This window comes from Nycticebus coucang, chromosome 10, assembly GCF_027406575.1.
Source record: "Nycticebus coucang isolate mNycCou1 chromosome 10, mNycCou1.pri, whole genome shotgun sequence".
Taxonomy (NCBI): Eukaryota; Metazoa; Chordata; class Mammalia; order Primates; family Lorisidae; genus Nycticebus; species Nycticebus coucang.
The window spans coordinates 58,624,422-58,648,077 of NC_069789.1; the positions used below are offsets into that span (position 1 = coordinate 58,624,422).

The following is a 23,656-nucleotide window of genomic DNA, read 5'->3' on the forward strand; positions in this document are numbered from 1 at the left end:
AAAGTGGGGGACAGCGGATGGATGGCCATCCTCCTTACACAGTCGGTGACTTGATGGCCCTTTTTTGAGATGACTTTCATTGGCTAGTGCTTACGAGACAGACATAGGGAGCTGTTAGAAAAGCAGTGGCTGAGGTTCCTACCCAGGTTCTCCTGCCTCCCAGGCTCTTAAGTACCTCACCCTGGCCTCTAGCTTAGTGGCACAGCTGAGGCCTAAGCGCTAGAAGCAAGCTGGACTGCTTTCCAGGTGCTCCCTGCCTCCATCTCCCTGGGAAGTCAGGTTCCCAGTAGGAAAGGAAAGGGCCTGAGAAAGGACTGCTCTGGGGAGGGCATCTTTATTCCCAGACAGGCAGAGGCAGAGTTGCCAGGGTTCTTTCTCCCCAGGGACTAGAGATGGTAGGGCTGTGCCAACTTGGAACTACTATGCTGAAGGGCCAGGTTTGCTTAAGAGAAATAGAGGAGTTCTGGTAATTTGTTAATCTACCTGGGATGTTTCTTAAAGAAGCAGGATTGACATGTAATGAGAGAAGATGTCTTTTCCTCCTTACCAAGATGTAGTAGATGATTATGAGGGAAAACCAAGACATCATATATTAAGACCTTCACAAGGGGCATCTCAATAGCCTGAAGAAGCCCCCATCCCAAGAGAAATCTATCCGAGCACCCACCTGAGGGTGTAGGGCTGCCTGTCCCTCTCTGCTCTCATATTAATTAATACCTTGTAATCAACTTTGATCATGCCCCTCCCTTTTCTATACACATATAAGTCAAATCCTATCAGCTCTACTTTTAAAATACATCCAAAGTCCAAACACTTCCCATTTTCCACTCTGTTACCCTAGTCTAATTCACATCACTCTCATCTGGATTATTGCAACCATCCTCTACCTGGTCTCCTTGCTTCCACCCTGTTCTCAGCACAGCAGTTAAGAAATATCTTTTTTTTTTTAAAAGACCTGAGGCAATATGTGTCACTCATCTGCTCAAAACCTTCTGGCTTTTACTTGGGATAAAATTAGGCACCAAAGACCTTGTGATGGTCTCTGAGGCACTCATGTGTCCCCGAGACTCCCGGCCTTTATCTCCCCTACCTGCTCCTGTTCACTGTGATCCAGCCGGCTAGCCTTCCTGCTATTCTCTGAATGCAGAGACTTGCTTGTACTTCAGGGCCCCTGCACAAGCTGTTCCCTCTGCCCAGATTCCTCCTCCCTGGGTGGGGCTCACCCCCGCAGCTCCTTCAGATCTTTGTACAAACGTGCTTTTTGGAGGGCTATCCTCATCACTGTGCTCGCCTGGCACTCTCAATTCCCCTCATCATGCTCAGTCATTTCCCTCGACAGCTCTTCTCAGATGAGGATAAGGATATGATGTCTTCATTCATTGTTTGTCTGTCCCCCTTCACAATGGCAGAATATTTTTGTCTGTGTTCCTCAGGCCCATAGCAGGGCCTGGTACATCATACACATGCAAATTTGTTGAATGAACTGAATGAATGAGTGATAAATAAGATTGCTAACGTTTATGTGCTTATTATGTACCAGACGCTTCACCACGCACATTCATGCTTTCTCATTCAAACATCACAAAACCCTATGTAGTAGTTACGATTAACCCCATTTTACATGTAAGTAAACTAAGGCCTGGCGAGGTATGACTGCTTGAACTCATAAGCATCAGAATCTACATATATCTCCACAGGAGTTAGCTGGATGCCAACCTGCACACAGAGGGGGCTGGGGTGTTGAGGCAGCTCCACTCAGCTGAGGCTTCATTCTAGTGTGACCAACTTGTCTCAATTTGCCTGGGACTTGCTAGGTTTTAGTGCTGAAGTTCCTGCGTCCTGGGAACCCCTCTCAGTCTCAGGCAAAAAGGATGGGATTGATGAAGTTGGCCACCCTACTTCATTTACCATAGGGTAGGGCCAGGTGCTGCTTTCCTCTGTACCTTGAAGCAAGCCAGCACTGTGCCCACTGTCTACAACAGGGTTGAATTAGTCCTGTCTTCTTCCTGTCTTCAGGGATGATGAAATCACCATCAGGTTCATCAGACTCCAATCTATGAATTTTGTATTTAATAAAACGTTCCTCGTGGCCTTTCTTGGACCCAAGCAAATGAAGCAAGATACGTTTTATGGAAAACAAAAAAGGTCAGGCCATGCTTTTGCCCAGATGCCCTCAAAGTCATTCATTTGCTTCCTTTCTGCCTTTTTCTACTCATCTATCTGCTCCACCTTAAGTCACCCCAGAGCTGGTGCAATAGCTACCTTAAGAAGTCAAGTGGCTGCCCCAGCTCCCAGCATGCCCTGCAGCAGGGTGGGGCAGGTGGGGCTGAAGCTCTAGTAGCCTTGGGAATCCTCTCTGACGTGGGGAGGCAGGAGGCAGGAAAGCCGTGTGGGACTGGGCGCTCAGCCAATCCCCAATTTTGGGCTTTCTATTCCAATTCTTTCTGCCCTAGAATGGCTTTCAGGCCCTGATCTCAGCAGCTGTAATTTCCAACAATTACTTGTCCAGCCCCGGAAAAGGTTTCTAAAAGGTCCTGATCTCTGCAGTGCCTTCCCAAATATTCAAACAGTCCCCTGGAGAAAGAAAAGATGACTTGGCAGGGAGAGAATTCTGGAAACACAGAAAAAGGGTTTCCTCTAGAAATTCATCAGGAAAATGAGAGGAAATCTTGTCCTCAAGAACCCAAGAAAGCCCCACCCAAATTGTGAGTACTTCTGGCCCTAAGAACCAGACTGAACACGTGACCTGGGAGAGGATGTTAGGCTGTGAAGTCATTGACCCCCTACCCCATGCTGCGGAGTTGCACAGCCCCTGTCCAGCATGGGCGGGAAGATGGAGTAAGCCACAGTAGAACATTTGTGTCAGCTGTAAGGACCTAGGGCCTGGGTGGATAAGTGGAGCCCAGCCCTCAGTGGCTCCAGCAGGGAGTGCCAAGGACAGTTGGCAGGGGCACCCCTTATCAGAACTGGCTCAGCCTCAGAAAGGGTGGAGCTAGGTCAGACATCATGAGGGACTTCCCAGCTGAGGTATACTTTGCCAAAGCAGACAGCAGAATCTTCTCCCACATGGATAGTATAAGCCCCTAGAGATAAAGAAATCTACTCAAGGTCACAGTAAGAGTATAATAGACTTACAGAACTATGTTCCCTTCTGCATTCTGCTCCACAAAGCCCTCTGGCCCCCAGCTCCACGACTTCTTTGAATACTGCAAGTCTGGCCCAGGAGAGAGAAAGTTCCCTAGGGTACCCTCCCCAGCACTCTGCTCTGCTACCTTCTCCCATCCTGCATGCACAAGCTTCTAGCCAGTGTCAAATTCCCAGTGCTCACACCTTAAATAAAGTGCTCACAGCTAAATAAAAAGAGCGAAAACCCCACTTTCAAGGGGAGATGCAATGAGGGAATGCCATCTTTCTTCCCACCCCTAGCTGACGGGTCAATGCAAGGCAAGAACAAGACAGTTAAAGTCTGGGCTCCGTGGCTCACGCCTATAATCCTAGTCCTCTGGGAGGCCGAGGCGGGTGGATAGCTTGAGCTTACATGTTTGAGACCAGCCTGAGCAACAGCAAGACCCTGTCTCTACTAAAAATAGAAAAACTGAGGCAAGAGGATCGCTTGAGCCCAAGAGTTGGAAGTTGCTGTGAGCTATGACTCCATTACACTCTACCCAGGGCAACAGCTCGAGACGGTCTCAAAAAAAAAAAAAAAAAAAAGACAGTTAAAAACCAAACCAGATCCTCCAAAACTTCAAGAGTTGCTGCTGAGCTGCCAAAGGAATGCAGCATACAGGGTTCTAGGCCTGGTAGAAGGGGAGAAAGCAAGAAGAGCTCTTAGGGGCTGGGCACCCATAGCTCAGTGGTTAGGATGCCAGCCACAGGCTCCAGGGCTGGTGGGTTCGAACCAGGCGTGGGCCTGCTAACCAACAACAACAAAAATACCTGAGCATTGTGGTGGGCGCCTTTAGTCCTAGCTACTTGGGAGGCTGAGGCAAGAGGATAACTTGAGTCCAGAAGGTTGATGTTGCTGTGAGCTATGACGCTAAAGCACTCTACAGAGGGCAACAAAATGAGACTCTGTCTCAATAAAAATCAACAATAAAAAAAGAGCTCTTAGGTTCAGGAAGACTTAGCCGCATTCTCATTAAGATTTCTCTACCCCCTGCCTGGTGGCATGATGCCAGGTTACACAAAGCCCAGCTCCTTGGTAGAAAAGTTCACAAAACCTGGGTTGGGCTGGGAAGAGAAGGCCCACAGCCTGTATAAGCCCTAGACACGAAACTCAGACCAGAGGGGGATCTCCCAGGATGCAAGGTGGATTTTCCTGTGCTGGTGGTGGTGGGAGTGAAGTGGGGTAAGGGGATGAGAAAGAAAGAGGACAATTTCACTCTTTTTTAATCATCTATCATCTGGCTATTGATGCTGCTTCCCCTAAGTTTTACAGAAACCTTTTCCATTCCTCTACCAAGTTTTTTTTTTTTTGAGACAGAGTCTCACTCTGTTGCCCAGGCTAACTACCATGGTTTCACAGCTCACAGCAACTTCAAACTCCTGGGCTCAAGTGATCCTCTTGCATCAGCCTCCCAAGTAGCGGGGACTACAGGTGCCTGCCATTATACCTGGCTAATTTTTCTATTTTTATTATATATATATATTTTTTTATTGTTTGGGGTTCACTGAGGGTACAAAGAATTAGGTTACACTGATTGCATTTGTTAGACAAAGTCTCTCTTATAATTGTGTAGTTTTTCTATTTTTAGTAGAGAACAGGGTCTCACTTTTACACAGGCTGGTCTCAAACTCCTGAGCTCAAGGAATCCTCTCACCTCAGCCTCTCAGAATACTAGGATAACAAGTGTGAACCACCGCACCCTGCCCGAAGTTTTTTTTTTTTTTTATGAAGCTACTGGCCTCATCTCAATTACTGACATCACAGTGTAGCTCCTTTCTAGGTGTTTGAGATGAGCTGCCCACTTCCACTCCTTCCTCTTCCTGTAGGATGTTCTTTTGGCTTGATAGTTCTCACATTTTTTTTTTTTTTCTTTTTGCAGTTTATGGCCGGGGCTGGGTTTGAACCCGCCACCTCCAGTATATGGGGCCAGCGCCCTACTCCTTTGAGCCACAGGTGCTGCCCTATTTCTCACATCTTAAACTGGTTGCTAATGCATCTGTCCAAGGTGTGATGGGCAGAGTGGACCACAGAATGCTAATCTCTGCAACCATGGCAAGTTAAGTTGTTATTAGGATCTTATTGGGCATCCTTAGTAGAGCTGGGGCAAGAGTTCAAGGCTATGAGGCAGAGGGCATGAAGAAATAGAGGTAGATAGAAGTTAATGTGTCTAACTTTAAATAGATATTGATATTCCAGAAATTGGAAATCTAGAAATTAATATTCCACAACAGACTATAAGCTCTAAAGATAGGGAAGGAAATCTCAAAGCAGCCAGTTGCCCATCTTCCTGTCACATCTGTTCCATCCCATATTATTTTTTTGCATAGATAAGAAATTGGGCTTGAGCAATTCTCTTGCCTCAGTCTCCCGAGTAGCTGGGACTATAGGTGCCCACCACAACGCCCAACTAGTTCTTCTATTTCTAGTAAAGACAGGGGTCTGGTTGTTGCTCAGGCTGGTCTCAAACTCTTGAGCTCAAGCATTCCACCTGCCTGGGCCTCCCAGAGTGCTGGGATTATAGGTGTGAGCCATCACGCCCGGCCTCTCCAGGTCTTCTTGGGGTTAACCAACTCTTGGCCAATGGGACAGCTCCTCTTATTCCACTTAGCTAATATATACTCAAGGAACACAGGCCAGTATTAACACATTGGGACTGGGTCACAATTAGACATTTATCAGACATCAAAATGCAAAACAAACTTTAAAATTATCTGTGCTTCTGAGATTCTCTGTGTTGCAGCTCTAACATTTAGAGGCAGCAGAGCATGAATGGAATGTAAGCCAGAAAACATGAAATATCCCATCTCATTCACTTGGTAGTAAGAACTCAGACAACTCACTTAAACTTTTTAGCCTGCTGAGAAAGAGAGAGAGTACACACATTTTAAAATTAAGTCTCACTTGCCTTTAGAATTGTATAAATCTAGGATAGTAAAACCATGTAAGTGTCAAAAATATTATAAACCCCAGTTCAAAAGTCCCTTGAGTAGCTATGGTAAGAAAATAAAAATTCTGTCAATCTATACTACAAATGCTGTTTAAGTTCATAGAAAATAAAGGAAAAGGGTTATACTCTAAGGACACGTCTTTCTGATGTCACTTTACCTTAGTTTCCTACTAGAAGAATTCAAGGTAAATTTCTTTATTCTTATTATTAGTCTGCAGGGACCTCCCACAGGTGACAATATTATGCTAAGCCATCAGGCACCTCAGTGTGGTCTTCTGTGAACAGGTTAACTTTCTATAGCATCAGCTCATCAGGACATCTTTACACCGATGCTCTTTTCTCTGCCTACCCAACTAAAAGCTCAGCATTGCCCTTATCTGAGTTGATATTCCTGTGTCTTAGCTGTTCTGTGTCTCCCTTTCTTATCCCTTCATTCCTTTTCACACGCTAAGAAGTCATTGTTGACACTGGGGGCTAAACATTACTAATATAAAGATTGTTTTCCAACATGCTGCCTCCACAGCTCCAGAACAAGCCCTGTGATAAGTCTTACATTAAAACAAACTGGGGCCAGGCACAGTGGCACATGCCTGTAAGCTATCACTTTGGAAAGGCTGAGGTGAGAGGATTGCTTGAGGCTAGGAGTTCGAGACCAGCCTGAGCAACATAGCAAGACCCTGTTTCTACAAAACATAAAAGAAAAAAAAAAGAATTAGCCTGGTGTAGTGGCATATGTATGTGGTCTCCACTACTCAGGAGACTGAGGCAGGAGGACTGTTTGAATCCAAGTGTTGGAGGTCACAGTAAGCTTTGATGGTGCCCCTGCACTATGGCTCAGGCAACAGAGTGAGACCCTATCTCAAAAAGAACCTCCCCCCCAAAAAAATCAGATCCAGATACATGTTTATAATCTAAGAAAGCAAGAGATAGTGGTAGACAACTGTGCCAGTGGTAGGATTCCTGGGATATAGGCATGGCCAGGGTCTATAGCAAGAGAGGCATCTGCCATTGGAAGGGATGGCTTTCAACTAGAGGTCTGAAACCAGGATTGGGAAAGAATCCAAGAGCATTAGTTAATGTCTATAACATTTGATATCTAATGTTGAAAGAGTAGAATATATGTCGGCCTTTGGGAACAAAAGCTCTCTGGGAATCAGGAGTAAACAGCAGCAGCTACAGGAAAGGATTTGGAAAATTTGGGGAAATACTGGGGATCCTTCTGTTAGAAGTTTCCCAGGTTCCAGCTTATTTGGACTCTTGAGTTCCACTTTGCGAGAGAATGGACGAAAGGGATCAAGAACAGGATAGGGGCTGTGCACAATGGCTCACAACTGTAACCCTAGCACTCTGGGAGGCCGAGGCAGGTGGATTGCTTGAACTCAGGAGTTCGAGACCAGCCTGAGCAAGAGCAAGACCTCATTTCTAAAAATAGCTGGGCATGCTGATAGGTGCCTATAGTCCCAGCTACTTGGGAAGCTGAGGCAAGAGAATCACTTGAGCCCAAGAGTTTGAGGTTGCTGTGAGCTATGATGTTACAGCACTCTACCAAGGACAGGAAGGGAAAAAAGAAAGATCCTGCTTAGAATCTGATGGGTATACTTTACAAAAGTTCTTTATAATTTCAGTGAAAACATAGTTAGGAACTGACTCTCTTTTAGGTCAATCCTGTTATAAAAGTGAATAAAGAAATCTTGCAGGCAAGAAGTAGGAAGTGCCCAAAAGTAGGCAGTCATTAGACAGTAGCTAAAACCACATGAAAGCAACTAAGCATTGCCATCTTAACCAGGTCTCCTTTTACAAGCAGGAAGTGAAAGGCGGAAATAGACACAGGCAGTAACCTCTCCGGATATGATAATACACTATAGTCCATGGGCTTACATTCTGGCAAATATCTTCAGACATATGGGCTCTATTTTAATCAGAGACCACTAATTCATTAAATACTTATTATAAGTTTGGGCACTGTACATAGGTTATTTAATCTCAGTAACTCTATGGTCTAGGTATTATCAACATTATTTTCACGAAGAAACAGACTCAGGGAGGCCACGTAAACTGTTCAGTGCTATTTAACTAGTAGATAGTAGAGCTAGTATTGGAACTCAAAGCACAGGAGATAAGAAACCAAATTCTAGAAGTAAAGAGAACATGTAGGGAGACTCAAGTTGCAAAGAAAACAAGACACCGGCACCATACAGATATCTATGTAAAAATCTCTCTTTTTACATCCTGAAGAGTCTAGACTCCAAGTTACTAACTTATAATATATAGCATTGTGTAAGTGCGAAAACTTCTTGGAATTGGTGAGAAATATGAAATGGCCTCTGAGGAAGGTTCAGAAATAGGAGACCAAATGAGGCTGAAGGCCTCTAACAGATGGGATCTTTGCGACGTCTCATACTACTCAACCAGGGACTGCCTGACATATAGGGCCAAGAAAGAATCTGCTACGAAGATGCTAAAACCAGACAAAAGTGAGAAAGCACATTTCCTTTGGTTCTCTCTACATTTTGATGAGGCAAAATTTCATAATACCCTGGCTCACTAGGCAATTGGGCTGAGCCAGGCAAGCATGAAGCTGGATTTTTCATTCTCTTTCAAGAATCGAATAAGAATTATATTAAAAGTTCATTAGGCAGGGCTGAAAAAAAAAATCATCCCTGATTCCCTGACAGAAAAAGGTAAGTGATCCAAAAATATGGTAGGTGCAACTATATACCTTATGATTTACCATTCCATTTCAACTGTATACAATTAAAAAAGGGCTCAATTGGGTAGGTGGACTTACTCACTTTTTTGTATGCCACCCCCCTCCACTGCCCCGCCGCTACATCAGTGTAGGGAAGAATTGTATCTTTAAAATCTTTTGTAATCGGGTGGCACCTATGGCTCAGTGAGTAGGGTGCTGGCCCCATATATTGAGGGTGGAGGGTTCAAACCCGACCCTGGCCAAACTACAACAACAAAAAAAGCCAGGTGCTGTGGCAGGCGCCTGTAGTCCCAGCTACTTGGGAGGCTGAGGCAAGACAATCACCTAAGCCCAAAAGCTGGAGGTTGCTGTGAGTGGTGATGCCAGGACACTCTATGAATGGCGACAAAGTAAGACTCTGTCTCAAAAAAAAAAAAAAATCTTTTGTAATCAAAGACTGATACAGAATAAAGACTCGGTGATTATTTACTGATTAAAAACATTGGTAGCACAAATAATCGTAAGATAACTATCCTCCTTTCTGTACACTGATATAGAAAAAAAAGGAAGGAATGATTGTCAGAGAATTACTACGGTTTCTAAACATCGTCTCTGGGAAAGAAATGACTCTTTATGGCCTCGTCTCCTTTCACTGCTTCAGATGCTACACTTTCCCAGCGGACTCAAGTACACAAGTTAGGTTTCCAGAAATTGCCTTCTCTAAAAGCTGGGAAAACAATATTTTGAAATACCAGCCACCTTCTTCCAATTCCCCACCCCTGACATGGCCTTTACCTTCCACAGGGGAGGTTTTCAGTCTACTGCAGAGGTTATGTACTCCTCCATAGTGGGCATTAATCTGGGTCAGTGCATCGCGTGAACGCAGCTCCATGAGCTTTCTTAGTTCCATTACTGTGCAGCTGAAGTCCCCTTCGCGGATCGAGTTGGCCTGCAAGGTTTGTTCTGATGGGTTCGTCATTTTGTCTGCTGTTACCAAGCCCCTCAACTAGAGAAGATGTGGAGTTTCCCTTTAACTGATCAGCTTCTCCTGCGTTTCTTCTTTCTACTTCTTGTTTCTCTGGGGACCCAGTTAGGAAATAGATCAAATATATCTTGTGCAATAAGCTTCAGAGTAGCAATCCCAAGCCTAGATCCTTTCTTCTGTATGAAGCCTGACAACGAAAAGGGAAGAAGATGGGGGAACCGAGTGGATGACGGACTTTGTGTAACGATGATTGGTGGTCTCAGGTGGTGATGGAAGTGGTTGTCCAGGGAAGGTAGGTTCCTAGCTTAGACCAACTTGCCCAGATGGAGGTATAAACAGGATGTACACGTTACCATGGCAGCAACCTTAGCAACAACCAGCAACTGTGGTGGTAGAGAGGCAGCAGGACGAGGAGGAAGAAAAGGAAGTCTTCCTGGATCCCAATGACAACTGGGTCTATGGAATAAAGATTCAAAGATAGACAAAAATAAATTATTAGAGCAGTGATGAGGAGCCAGCATCTGCAAGGGCAAGAGGTACACATTCCAGTATAAGGGTTTAAGTGACAGTTGATGCCTGAGCTGAACTGATAGCTGAGGCCTAAGCTGAATGAACTGACTCGAGACAGGTTCCTATCTCCCTGGGAGGCCCTAGCAGCCTCTAAACTCTAGTATAGAGAAATAATTTAAAATACAACCCAGTTTTTTCTTTTTTTTGAGACAGAGTCTCACGTTGTTGCCCTTGGTAGAGTGCCGTGGCGTCACAGCTCACAGCAACCTGAAACTCTTGGGCTCAAGCAATTCTCTTGCCCCGGCCTCCCAGATAGCTGGGACTACAGGCACTGGACACAACGCCCGGCTATTTTTAGAGACAAGGTCTTGCTCTGGCTCGGGCTGGTCTCAAACCCATGAGCTCAGACAATTCACCTGCCTCGGCCTCCCAGAGTGCTAGGATTACAGGCCTGAGCCACTGCATCCGGCCTATAGCCCAGTTTTCATGTGTCACCTCTCCCAAACCAGCCAACACAAATCCCACAACTTCAGAAACTTGGAAATAAAAGGTTATGACCTCTAATGGCTTTAATGTTCTTATTGTCTATTTGAGACACCTATGACAAGGTCCTTTAGTCCAACTTTATCTAAAAGAGGTAAGAAGTGGTCAGAAAAAGCAGTTCAGACCCAAGTGATCTGAAGGGTGGCCCACCAGTCTGCCACCCTCTTCCACCACCACCCCCACCTTCACTTTTTCTTACTCCCAACATACACATTTACAAACCAGAAAGACAACCCAGTGGAAGATGCCAAAATCTTCCAAAGCCCCTCAGAATACTCAGCCTCCAGCTGCATGGAAATCCTGCAGCCTGTTGCTATCGTAAACTGGTCAGGTACCAAGTTTTGGTCTTGGGGATAAGTTACATCTTCTTCCAAAGAGGCTTTTGGGGAAAAGAGGAGAGTAAAATGCTCTGGCAGTTGGTGATACAGCGTGGAATCTTTTTCTCTCTTTAAAACTAACTTTCTTTCTTTCTTTCCTTTTCTTTCTCTCTCTCCTTTTTTTTTTTTTTTTGAGACAGTCTTACTATGTCCTCCTAGATAGAGTGCTATGGCGTCACAGTTCACAGCAACCTCCAACTCTTGGGCTTAAGCGATTCTCTTGCCTCAGCCTCCCAAGTAGCTGGGACTACAGGCGCCCGCCACAAAGCCTGGCTTTTTGCTGTTGTTGCAGTTGTCATTGTTGTTTGAACCCGCCAGTTCCGCTGTATGTGGCTGGTGCCCTAGTTGCTAAAGTACAGGTGCCAAGACTCTCTCTTTTCTTTCTTTCTTTCTTTTTCTTTCTTCTTTTTCCTTGCCGTTCCTTCCCTCTCCCTTCCCTTTCCTTTCCCTTCCTTTTGCCTTCCCTCCCTCCCTCCCTTTCTCTCTCTCTCTCTCTTTTTTTTAAATAAAGGGAAAAGAAAGACCCCTGAGGTGAAAAGATAGGGAGTTTAAAGCCTGAGCATTAACCTTTCTCTGGGATGTGAGAGATAAGACAGTTATCAACTCAGAGCACAGGGCCATAGCAAATTCAGCAGGGGAGAGAAGTTAGCCTCTAAGTACGTACCAGAGGGGATCAAACCAGCTCAATAAATGCACCAGAGTTCCGTGTTACCTCTCACACATCCTGACTAAGGGGTGAGCGTGGACCCATGTAGAGGCGAGGATATAGAGAGATAATGATGGGAAGAAGACTTATCCTAAGCCCTATTTTCCGCTTCAGAGAAGGGCTGCTATATGTCATGCAGGAGCCATTTGTCACACACCAGCCATTTAAATGTGAAGAGGCGCTTCTGGGCACAGCACTGGAACACAGGGCACTCATTCCAGTCCTGGTTATGTAGTTCCCATTGACTTGAGTTCAGTTACCATGGGGTGGCAAAAGTTTTACTTTTTTTTTTTTTTTGACATAGAGTCTCACTATGTCACCCTCAGTAGAGTGCAGTGGCGTCACAGCTCACAGCAACCTCAAACTCTTGGGCTTAAGCGATTCTCTTACCTTAGCCTCCCAAGTAGCTGGGACTATAGGCGTCCACCACAACGCCCAGCTATTTTTTGTTTGTAGTTATCATTGTTGTTTGGCAGGCTCTGGCTGGATTTGAACCTGCCGGCTCTGGTGTATATGGCTGGCACCCTAGCCTCTGAGCTATAGGTGCCGAAGCAAAGGTTTTACTTTTTCTGTCTTTGCCCACTACAATTGGGGAGGGAGGACAGGGGTTTTTCCCTGTCTTGTTCATAGGTTTATCCCCGATTTCTAGAAGAGAACTTGCACATAATGAGTCCTCAGTCATATTTTTTTGGTGAATAACCAGTGGCAGATTCAGAACAAGCTTTACCATCTTCCTAGAAATACCTTGGGCCAGTCACTTAGCCTTTCAGAAGTTAGTTCCTCCTACCTTTTTTTTGTGTGTGGTTTTTGGCCGGGGCTGGGTTTGAACCCACCACCTCCGGCATATGGGACCAGCGCCCTACTCCTTGAGCCACAGGCGCCACCCAGTTCCTCCTACCTTTAATTGGGAGAAGAACGGGCCCTACATTTTCTTTTTCTTTTTTTTTTTTTTTTTGAAATAGAGTCTCACTTTGTCACCCTTGGGAGAGTGCCGTGGTGTCATAGCTTACAGCAACCTGAAACTTTTGGGCTCAAACGATTCTCTTGCCTCAACCTCCCAAGTAGCCGAGACTAGAGGCACCTGCCACCATGCTCAGCTATTTTTAGAGATGGGGTATCACTCTTGCTTAGGCTGTGAGGTCAGGAATCTGAAACTGTGAGGTCAGGTAATCCACCCACCTCAGTCTCCCAGAGTGCTAGGATTACAGTCGTGAGCCACCCTGCCTGACCGGGCCCTATATTTTAATGTCATCGTAAGAAAGTGATAAAGAAATGGGATTATAGATGAAAATAGTGCTTGGAAATCTTAGCTGAAAGGTATTCAGGCCAGGTGTGGTGGCTCATGCCTGTGATCCCAGCATTCTGGGAAGCCAAAGCAGGAAGATTGAATGAGGCCAAGAGTCTGAGACCAGCCTAGGAAACACAGAAAGACTCCTTTACAAAAACCCTCTAAAACGTTAGCTGGGTATGGCGGTGTGTGCCTGTAGTCCCAGCTACTCGGTAGGCTAAGACAAAAGAATTGGTTGAGCCCAGAAGTTTAATGCTGCAGTAAACTATGATCATACTATGAAACTATGCACTCTCGCCTGGTGCAGAGCAAGACCCTGCCCCCATAAAATAAATAAGTAGAGAAAGAAAGAAGAAAGATGTCCAGTGTCTAGTATAAGAGTAAAGGGCATTCAAGTGATGGGAGAAAGTTTAATTTTATCTTGATGAACTTTTGTTATCTAGCCTTTAAGTAGAAGAGCAAAAGCTCTATGTGCTCTTTCCTTGCCAGGGAACACTTGCCTCCCCAAAAGAACTGAAAATTCAAAGGCATATTCATTAACGATAGCCATTAGTTAGGTTATAACCATTAGCAATAACCACTAGCTTAGGTCTAAGGTCTTGTATCTCTGGAAAATCAAAATGATAGTGTGAGTCAGAATTCCTTGCTTTGAACCTCTTCTCAGAGTACTGAAGTACAGTCACATAAGTAAACAATGGAAAAGATCATATAAGATTAGAACATACAGGGCTGAAGCACACACGTGGAGAAGAATGGGGTTTGTCTGCCTTCGGCTTATCTAGAGACACACACACAGGTCAAGCTCTAAGCTGTTGGCACAAAGTCAAAGGGACATAGCTGGAGCCCCAGATTTAAGGTGGAATGTCTATAAGTGTCCTCCTGTAATTCAGAAACATATTAGGGTGTCCATACCTCCCTATAGAACATGAGCTCTCTGTAACTGCTGGGCTTTCTTGGCCCATGACCTTATTAGGCAATTGCCAAAGAATAATCTGAAAGTTCTCATACCGCCTCGGCTCAGATGGAACGCTCAGATACCTGGGAGGTGGATCAGGGTTAGCCACTTAGCTTGGGTCTTGGCTAAGGTATGTTCTCATTCCTTGTTTCCAACACTTTGCAAGCCTAAGGGATGACAGGCTAGAAGAGTAAACTCTCTCTTCCCTTCCTCCGGAGGCAAGGTATCGTATTACCTTACAGAATCATTAAGTCATTTAAATCTTCTTCTTTGAAAGTCCTGTACCATCTCTTCTTTAATCTGTAGATGACATGTGGAAGCACTGACATATCTATTCTAGGTAGGACAACTGTTTTCCTACCTTACAAATGAAGACACTGAGGTCCAGAGATAAAAAGTGATTTGGTCTTTGACAACTCAGGAGACTTGACTGCCTGGTGCTGTTTGTTACAATTTACTCCTTCCCTTATTTTCTGACATACGTCTAAGAGGGCTTTTTTTTTTTTAAGACAGAGTCTCATTATGTCACCCTCGGTAGAGTGCTGTGGCATCACAGCTCACAGCAACCTCAAACTCTTGGGCTTAAGCTATTCTCTTGCCTCAGCCTCCCAAGTAGCTGGGACTACAGGCACCTGCCACAATACCCAACTATTTTTTTGTTGCAGTTGTCATTGTTCTTTAGCTGGGCCACGCTGGGTTCGAACCTGCCACCCTTGGTGCATGTGGCCAGTGCTGTAACCACTGTGCTATGGGTGCCGAGCCTAAGACCTTTTATACACAGGCATTCTCTAGAGTAGAGAAAGTATCCATTTCCAGTTAGAGGAAATGCTGACCTTTCCCCATACTCTTTCTTTTATAGAATCAACTACATCACATTCCTTGAAATGAGGCCAAAATAGACCCCCCTAGTTCTTACATAGCTGAGAAGCAAACAACCTGCATTTCTTGATTTGATAATCCAACCTGCAATTAGGCTCACTAGCAAGTTCCAGAAATGAGGAACTGCCAGAGACAAGAACCTCGTGCACTAAGCCACCAAACCAGAAACAGCAATCGAGCACTCTGCTTCCCCCAATTTTGTCTAAGGAATCCTTTACTTCTAGAAGCCTTTCCAGGGTGCTAAAGAGTTATCTCCCCAGGCTGAGGAAAAAGCATAACTCCTTGTATAAAACAGATTATAGAGCAGGGTATATTTTGTTGACAGAAAAGAAGTTATACACTGGAAAATAATTTTTTCTTTTTTTGAGACAGAGCCTCAAGCTGTCACCCTGGGTGGAGTGCTGTGGCATCACAGCTCACAGCAACCTCCAACTCCTGGGCTCAAGCGATTCTCCAGCCTCCGCCTCCCAAGCAGCTGGGACTACAAGCACCCGCCACAATGCCTAGCTAATTTTTGGTTGCAGCTATCATTGTTGTTTGGCAGGCCCGGGCTGGATTGGAACCTACCAGCTCAGGTGTATGTGGCTGGCCCCTCAGACTCTACAGCCACAGGCGCCGAGCCTCTGGAAAATAATTTAAAGGTTTATTGTGAGCCAAATTTGAGGACCATGAGCCAGAGCCACACCCAGGAAGCCTTGAGCAAGAGGGCTTATGATGGTGGAGTTACAGTTTTAGGGATTTTAGGGAGGCAGGAATTACAGGCGAGTTCATAATCAACATGTGGAAAGCATTCATTGGTTTGGCCCCCAAAGGTGGCACATCTGGGGGGGGAGCTTATAGGTTATAGGATTCTTTTTTTTTGAGACAGTCTCACTTTGTTGCCCTAAGTAGAGAGTCGTGATGTCATAGCTCACAGCAACCTCAAACTCTTGGGCACAAGTGATCCTGTTGCCTCAGCCTCCCAAGTAGCTGGGACCACAAGCACCCATCACAACACTCAGCTATTTTTAGAGATGGGGGTCTCTCTCTAGCTCAGGCAATCCACCCGCCTCAGCTCCCAGAGTACTAGGATTATAGGCATGAGCCATTGCTACTGGCCAGGTTATAGGATTCTTTGGGTGACAATTGGCTAAAAGAGTTAGGCTTTGTCTAAAAGAGCAGGAGTCTGAGAAAATGAATGCTTAAGATAAAGAGTCAGGCTCGGTGCCCGTGGCTCAAGCTGCTAAGGCGACAGCCACATACACCTGAGCTGGCAGGTTCGAATCCAGCCTGGGCCTGCCAAACAATGACAACTGCAATCAAAAAAAATAACCGGGCGTTGTGGTGGGCACCTGTAGTGCCAGCTACTTGGGAGGCAGAGGCAGGAGAATTGCTTGAGCCCAGGAGTTGGAGGTTGCTGTGAGCTGTGATGTCACAGCACATTACCCAGGGTGACAGCTTGAGGCTCTGTCTCAAAAAATAATAAAATAAAATAAAATAAAAAGATAAAGGGTCAGTTAATCAGACACAAAGTACTGGACTGACTCAAATGAGTTGTTGTGTATATTGAGGAGACTGCAGGTGTGTCTAGCATAGCCTTAGGCTTGTTAATGAGTCACAAAGGACATCTCTCAGAAAGGGAAGGGGCATGATGAGGCATGTCTGACCTCCTTTTTCAAGGCAAGCAACTCAGTTTTAGGGATCCCCTTAGCCAAGAGGGGGCCCAGTAGGTCAGTGCTTAGGGAGTGCCTGAAGATTTTATTTAACTTCACAATTTGAACCCATTCTCTGAATCTCCCTGCCAAAGGCTCTTAGTGAACCTGGTGTGATGCGTGGGAAATGAAGTGCGCAGGGAAATGAGAGAAAGGAAACAGGAGGGGCTGGGCTAGGGCTCCAGGCTGGTGCAGCCCTGCAGACAGGCCTGCCTGGAATAATAAGCAGCTCCGTCCAACTCCGGCCTGACTCTCATTCCCTTCCCTGCCCTCTTCTCTGGGCTGACAGGCTTGCTCAGAACAAGTCGTCACACTCAGAGACACTTTGGCAGGTGTGCCAGCAAGATTTGGGGGGTGAGGAAGAGATGACCTTGGGAGAAGGAAGCAGGCTGGTTCCTCCTGAGAATGCGCCAAACTGAAATATGAAACCTGCTTCAGAAGCCCCTCACAAAGCCTGTTGTCTTTTCTCTGACCCAGAGTCAGTCTCCCTCATCCCAAGTGAGGCTCCCCTTCTCCCTATACTAAGGAGCAGGGGTGAGGGGTGGGGAGAAGTGGGAAGGAAGGGAAAATATTTGTTGAACACCTATAATGTGCCAGATGTACATGTGAAAACTAGAGCAAAATCATGCATAAATACACATGTGCGCATGCGCTATATAGTGCCTCGCATAGTGGCTGATATGCAGTGATGGGTCCGGATGTGGTAGCTATTATCATTATTACAGATACTGTTTCAGTCAGTATAAGGAGGGCTGGAGGGCCAACCCTATAAGGAGGACATCTCTGTTTGATACAGGGAAATACAGATCAGAATGCCAGGATTGTGCCTTAGTCTGTATCCCAAGCTACCCTGTCTCAAGTACAAAAACAATGCTGTGAGAAAATGGAAACAGGCCGGGTGCAGTGGCTCACGCCTGTAATCCTAGCACGGAGGCCCAGGCGGGTGGATTGCTTTAGCTCACAAGTTTGAGACCAGCCTGAGCAAAAAAGTGAGACCCCCTCACTACTAAAAATAGGAGAAAAAAAAAAATACAAAAACTGAAGGAAGAGGATTGCTTGAGTCCGAGAGTTGGAGGTTGCTGTGAGCTATGATGCCACAGCACTCTACCCAGTGCGATAGCTTGAGACTCTGTCTCAAAAAAAAAAGGAAACATTCAGGTGCAGTGCAACCTTCCAAAGGGCTTCTAATCCCAGTACTTTGGAAGGCTGAAGAAGGATGATTACTTGAGGCCAGGAGTTCAAGACCAGCCTGGGTAATATGGTGAGACCCTATCTCTACAAAAAAATTACTAAAAATTAGCTGGGCATGGTAGCATGTGCCTGTAGTCTCAGCTACTCAGGAGGCTGAGGCAAGAGGATCACTTTAGCCCAGGAGTGACAGAAGGAGACCTTGTCTCTAAATAAATAAACAAACAAACAAACAAATAAGAAAAGAAAATGGAAACAAAGCTATGGATTTACTTCCTGAACGTTGATGAGAAGGCCCACATAAACCTATCTGTCCCTTGTCCATGACCTCGAAAAGGCTCTAAAATAGGTCATGGAAATATACACCTCTTTTGAACTTTCTGGGCAGGTATAGGGACAGATTCAGTTTACTGGGGTAGACACCCCCAATTCTTGCCCACAGCTCCAAGTCAAAATGCACTGGGCTCTAGATTGGTGTGATTCCAAGCATACCTAATTCCTACCTGGAGAGCCCAGCAGCAGAGATGAGAGTTTCCTCCACTCCATCATCTTATTGCTCTTGGGAGTGAGATCCTGCTCTGGATTCCCTTTCTACTCCCTCCAGAGAGGCCATTTCCTGTGCATCACCTGGAGTTTCTTAAGCTTCACTCTTCTCAGACATTCCTATCCTTTTTCAAGGGCCGTATTATGTCAAGACAGCTGGCAAGAACCTAAGCCTGGCAGGCTGCCTAGCCTCAAACATCTGCAGCTGGCCTTTCTCTTTGAAGGTGTGAACCCCACACAGACACTGCTCTGCTCTCCTACTCCTTATAGGCCCTGTATTTCCACAACCCAGATTCTAACCCGCCCCCCCCAGCCAGTTCCCATCCCTCAGGTCTGGTGGCCATCCTCACTACTCTCCTGGACTCTTTCCTTCCTTCCCAGTGCCGTCCCACCCTGCTGTGTTCTTGCTTCTCTAACACCCGCTGGTTTATAGATGCAGACCTGCGCACATGCCCTTCTGGTCTACAGAGGCCCTTTGGAGGCATGGGAAGAAGGTCAGAGGCAGATTATCTAACATGCAGATTATCTAACATGCAGATTATCTAACATGTCAGTGGCAGCACTTGTCATCACCATCCAAAAGCCACACCCAAACCAGGAAGCCAAGTGAGGGCTGGGGCACCATCCAGACCACAGGATGGCACACTGTGGCCTGGTTCAGGAACCTGCTGCTAATTCTCAGCTGGCCCCCAGAATTGAGCCCTCTGGTGGCTACTCTCTTCCTGAAGACAGAATACCACTTCCTCGTTGGGAGGTGGCATGAGGCTCCCTCACTTAATCCCCTAGTGCCAAGTCTGCTATCCCAAGAGCATCTTCTTCAACTCCTCATCAGAAGTGTAATGCTAGAATCAAAGCATCTATCTGGAGAAAATATGGTACCTTTAGACCTTGGTTTAGGTTATGCATAAACTTAGTTTGACCAGGATCTCAGAAATACAGAATCCATCCCTCCTCTCCAGAGCCACCTGGTACTTCCTGGTCAAACTAAGTTTATGCATAACCTAAACCAAGGCACTTACTCCTGAGTACATCTTCCAAAGACATTCTCATACAGGGCCAGAGGGGGCATGTGCAAGGATGTTCACCGGAGCAGTATTTGTATTTGCCGGGATCTACACTTCCCAGTGATGGATAGGTAAAGTGTGCAGACTAGATAGTACGGAATGTTGTGTGACAGAAACACAGATTAAATGAACACATGACAATATTGGTGATCCTAAAAGCATATTACCTTGTGAAGGAAAAAAGACGATTCAACAGCTTTTACATAAATTAAAAACACATGCATGTAAAGCAATGCTATATCCTTTAAGGGACATATTTAAACAAGCAGATACATATTGGTACATTAGAAAGCTGGCCATGGCCTGAGAAGGGAACAGAAGTAGGACATGGGGGAAAGGGGGCAAAGGAGGGGCCTTACATGGACTATGGAGAATAATGGGCCACGGCAGGATGCAGAGGCTCATGCCTGTAATACCAGCACTCTGGGAGGCCGAGGCGGGTGGATTGCTTAAGTCAGGAGTTTGAAACCAGCCTGAGCAAGCATGAGACCCCATCTCTACTAAAAATAGAAAAACTAAGGCAACAGGATTGCTTGAGCCCAAGACTTGGAGGTTGCTGTGAGTTAGGATGCAGTCTACCTAGGGCCACAGCTTGAGACTCTGTTTCAAAATTATAATAATAATAATAATAACGCACCACGAATCCCTAATAGGATTGACGCAACTCTCGGCACCTGAGGTCTTATAAAAAAGCACACACACCTCTCAGTTTTGGAGTGGCTACATCTGTGCTGTGCTGTGACAATGACACCAAACTTATCAGTCCTGGCCAGATGCCTTCAGAAGGGAGGGAAAAAATAGGGCCCATAGATAGCACAGGCTTTCTCCAAACAGCAATACGAAGAACTCACCCAAGGTTGATGATTACCAGCTTCTGATCACCTGGTCTGCTAAGATCCAGTGGTGTCAGAGGCCCCAGGAACCAACAAGATGAAGACAGGAAGCCTCCAGGGCATGGGTAGGGAAACCGAGTGAGTGGGAGAGAGGGAGAAGCAGGAATGTGCCGGAGAGGGCAGTCCTCACCCCTTGCCACGGCCTATTTGCTTCACCCTAAAATAGCATCAATATTATCAAGAGGAGAAAGGGCAGTCCTTTGGGTCTAGGGGAAGGTACCCTCTTTCAGTTTATCTGAGTCACACTGGCATGGGTCACCTCTGTGTCCTTCCTGACTCAGAGGGTATGTGGGCGTGTTCACAGCAAGCTCAAGCTCAAAAAATGTGGAGGGTGAAAAGCAATGCTGAGCACTGCCTTCAGTTGGCTGAGAAGAACAAGAGCCGGTTTTAGGTGGTCTAGCAGGTCTATTGATAAACAGTGCTGGCAGCCTTTCCCCACCCTGCCCACCGCTGGCGGGGAATGCTGGGGATAAGGGTTAGCAAGGGCATCTGTTTCTCACTCCCTGAACTGTCAGGAAGCTGTGAGACCAGACAGGACACAGACCCCAGGCAGTCGCATTCAAGTATTCAATGCGTATGTTCTCTTGGACTGCATAGATTTTCTTGGGACTGCTGTGGTTTTCCACATTTTGGTTCCAAGGGAACAAAGAGGCTTTTTAGCAGCTGGATTGGATCCTGGGTTATTTTTAGGAACAAATTTCAGCAGAATCATGTCATGCTCACAGAGAGGCAGAGGCCAGCCAATCTCCCTGGGCTCTGGGAGTCAGGACCTGGTTGGTCTCAGGACCCGGACTCTGCCGGAGCCCTCATGGGTAAGGAGAAAGCTGCTTGGCCTCAGACAGAGGAGGCCACATCTCTTCCACCAAAAGGGAGTGCTCTGTCCCGAGGGCTCAGCAGGAAGAAGTGAAATATAACATTCTTGTGTGACCCAGACACTAGTCAGCATATTACACACAGGTTATCATGCCCGGCCACTCCCATTGCCTCTCTCCACTCCGTGAGGGTCTCACCTGTCCAGAAAACAGAGACACCCCCGCCCCCCACTTTCACACTTTGCCGAGTCTAGCCTTCTCTCAGCCCAACCATTTCTTGAAAGTCACAGGAAAATAACCTTTCCATGCTGAAAAGATGGCATTTAAAAGAGAGCCAGGATCACTCCTTGATAACCTGCCACCTCTCTGTTCCTGTTCACTCTTTTTTCACACCTGGCACAGAGTGGCACACCACCACTTCAGCCCAGGGCTTTAGAAAGTGGACTGATCACACTGCCCTGCACAGCACTAGTGCTATAGAGCAATAATTCTCAAACCCTGAGTGAGCACCGGGATCTCCAGGAAAACTGTTAAGAAAACCTATTTTTTTTTTTTTTTTTTGTAGAGACAGAGTCTCACTTTATCGCCCTCAGTAGAGTGCTGTGGCGTCACACAGCTCACAGCAACCTCCAACTCCTGGGCCTAGGCCATTCTCCTGCCTCAGCCTCCCGAGTAGCTGGGACTACAGGCGCCTGCCACAACGCCCGGCTATTTTTTGTTGCAGTTTGGCCGGGGCCGGGTTTGAACCCGCCACCCTCGGTATATGGGGCCGGCGCTCTACTCACTGAGCCACAGGGACCGCCCGAGAAAACCTATTGCTGTCTCCATAGTCCCCTGAGTTTCTGGCTCTGGGAACATTTTGGGAACACTACCGAGGTTCTGAAGCATTTCTGTGCACAAATTCTTCAGCTCCAGGCTGGCAGGAGAAGGCACAGGAAAGTCTTGCCACACGTCTCCTCTGTCCCCTCTGATCCTTTCAGGTGCTATTCTGCAGACCCCTTTCCCAGAGAGACCCAGAAGCTTCCCAAGGAAACACTGCCATCTCTCTTCAATCCTTAAGAAAACAGACCTAAGTCACTCAACAGGCTTCAAAAGAAGCCAAGTTTTATTCAGAAAGTTAAAACAAGCTACCTGGTGAGCTTCAGAGGGCCACCCAGACCCCTTTCCAGTTCAGATGAAGTCTCCCCCACATCTGCCTTCTCTCTCCACAGGAGATGAGAGATGGAAGGGCCTGTATGCAGGTGAGGGGAGAATGAAAACAATCAGCTCCCAAAATATCACTGCCTCCATCACATCTGGAACACACACATCTTCTCTCCCGCCCTCCCCCACCGCCCCAGCAGAGGGGCAGGCCCCCCGCCCCCATGCCGTCTCTCAGGGGCGCCTGCCCACTGCTCCGAGGCCCGGTGGCCGGCGCTGTGTGGCTGGCGGAGTGGCGGCAGCTGCTGTTTTCCAGGCCGGTTGACAGGCTGCTATAAACACTCGCTTCAGGTTGCTATGGCAAAGTGAGTGTGCAGCCCGGCTACGGGGAAGCTATTTATGTGCCTGTAATGGCAGAGTGGTCTGTTTTTTATTATTTTACTTTTAAAGTTTTCCTTTCCCAACCCCCTAAATCAGCTCTGAAAAAAAAAAAAAAAAGAAAGAAAGAAAGAAAAAAAGAGTCGCCATAACTTTCTCAGGAACGAAAAGAGTATAGCCAGAAAATAGAACTTCTGACCTGAGCCAGAAAGCTGAAGTGAGGAGTGTGGGTGAGCTCCTTCAAAGGGAAGGTGGGGCTGCTGGCCACATTCATGCCTGACCACTCAGGAGCTGGATCCCTGCCTCCGCCTCAGCTCCTCAAAGACCAGGGCCAAACCCCGTTTCTCACCTCTCTGCCACTTACAGTATGACTGAAAGCAGACAGAGCCTCTTTGTCTCCTTCCTCCAGAGGAGGAAGTCATTCCTCCTGTACCCCCACGGCTGTCAGTGTCATAGGGATGAAGACACTGAGGATTCCACCAGGGGTCTGAGGAGGAGAGCTTCAAAGCCCCCATTACCTCCATGGGTATCAGTGCCACCAGGGCATGAAGCCTCATCACTCTTGGCTGGAGGCTTGCAAAGAACAACCTCCAGGGTTGTTCCCGAAGAGACACATTTCTGCTACTTGTACAGAGAACTTTCATCCAATTCTTACTCCTTGGGGAGCTTGGAGTGAAAGGATACTCCCGCCCAGTAAGATTTAAAATTTTAGTTAGAGCAGCTTGGTCCCCTAGCCATCACGAGTCAGCATTGCTAAAGGGTGATTAACACATTCCTCCTTAGACACATTTGTTTCTAGGGAAACAGGCCTGTGGAAAAGGTTGTTGGCAGAGGGATGAGAGATCAGTCTCCATCCACTGGATGGGAGCACTATGGCCCTCTGCTGTGAGAATAAAATAAGG

At 46.5% G+C, this 23,656-nt stretch overlaps 1 protein-coding gene across 6 annotated transcripts in view; it reads right to left on the minus strand.

The window, feature by feature from the left end:
* Positions 1 to 23,656, minus strand: part of ATP2B4 (ATPase plasma membrane Ca2+ transporting 4) — a 104,352-nt gene that overhangs the window by 39,578 nt on the left and 41,118 nt on the right. For 5 of the 6 annotated variants that reach the window (XM_053605550.1, XM_053605552.1, XM_053605548.1 and 2 more), the window contains exon 2: positions 9,598 to 10,243. In XM_053605550.1, coding sequence (XP_053461525.1) covers positions 9,598 to 9,781 — 184 coding nt within the window. In that variant the 5' untranslated portion in view covers positions 9,782 to 10,243. Of the gene's footprint in view, positions 1 to 9,597; positions 10,244 to 22,367; positions 22,582 to 23,656 lie in introns of those variants that run through there. The other variant, XM_053605549.1, reaches the window with a different exon arrangement.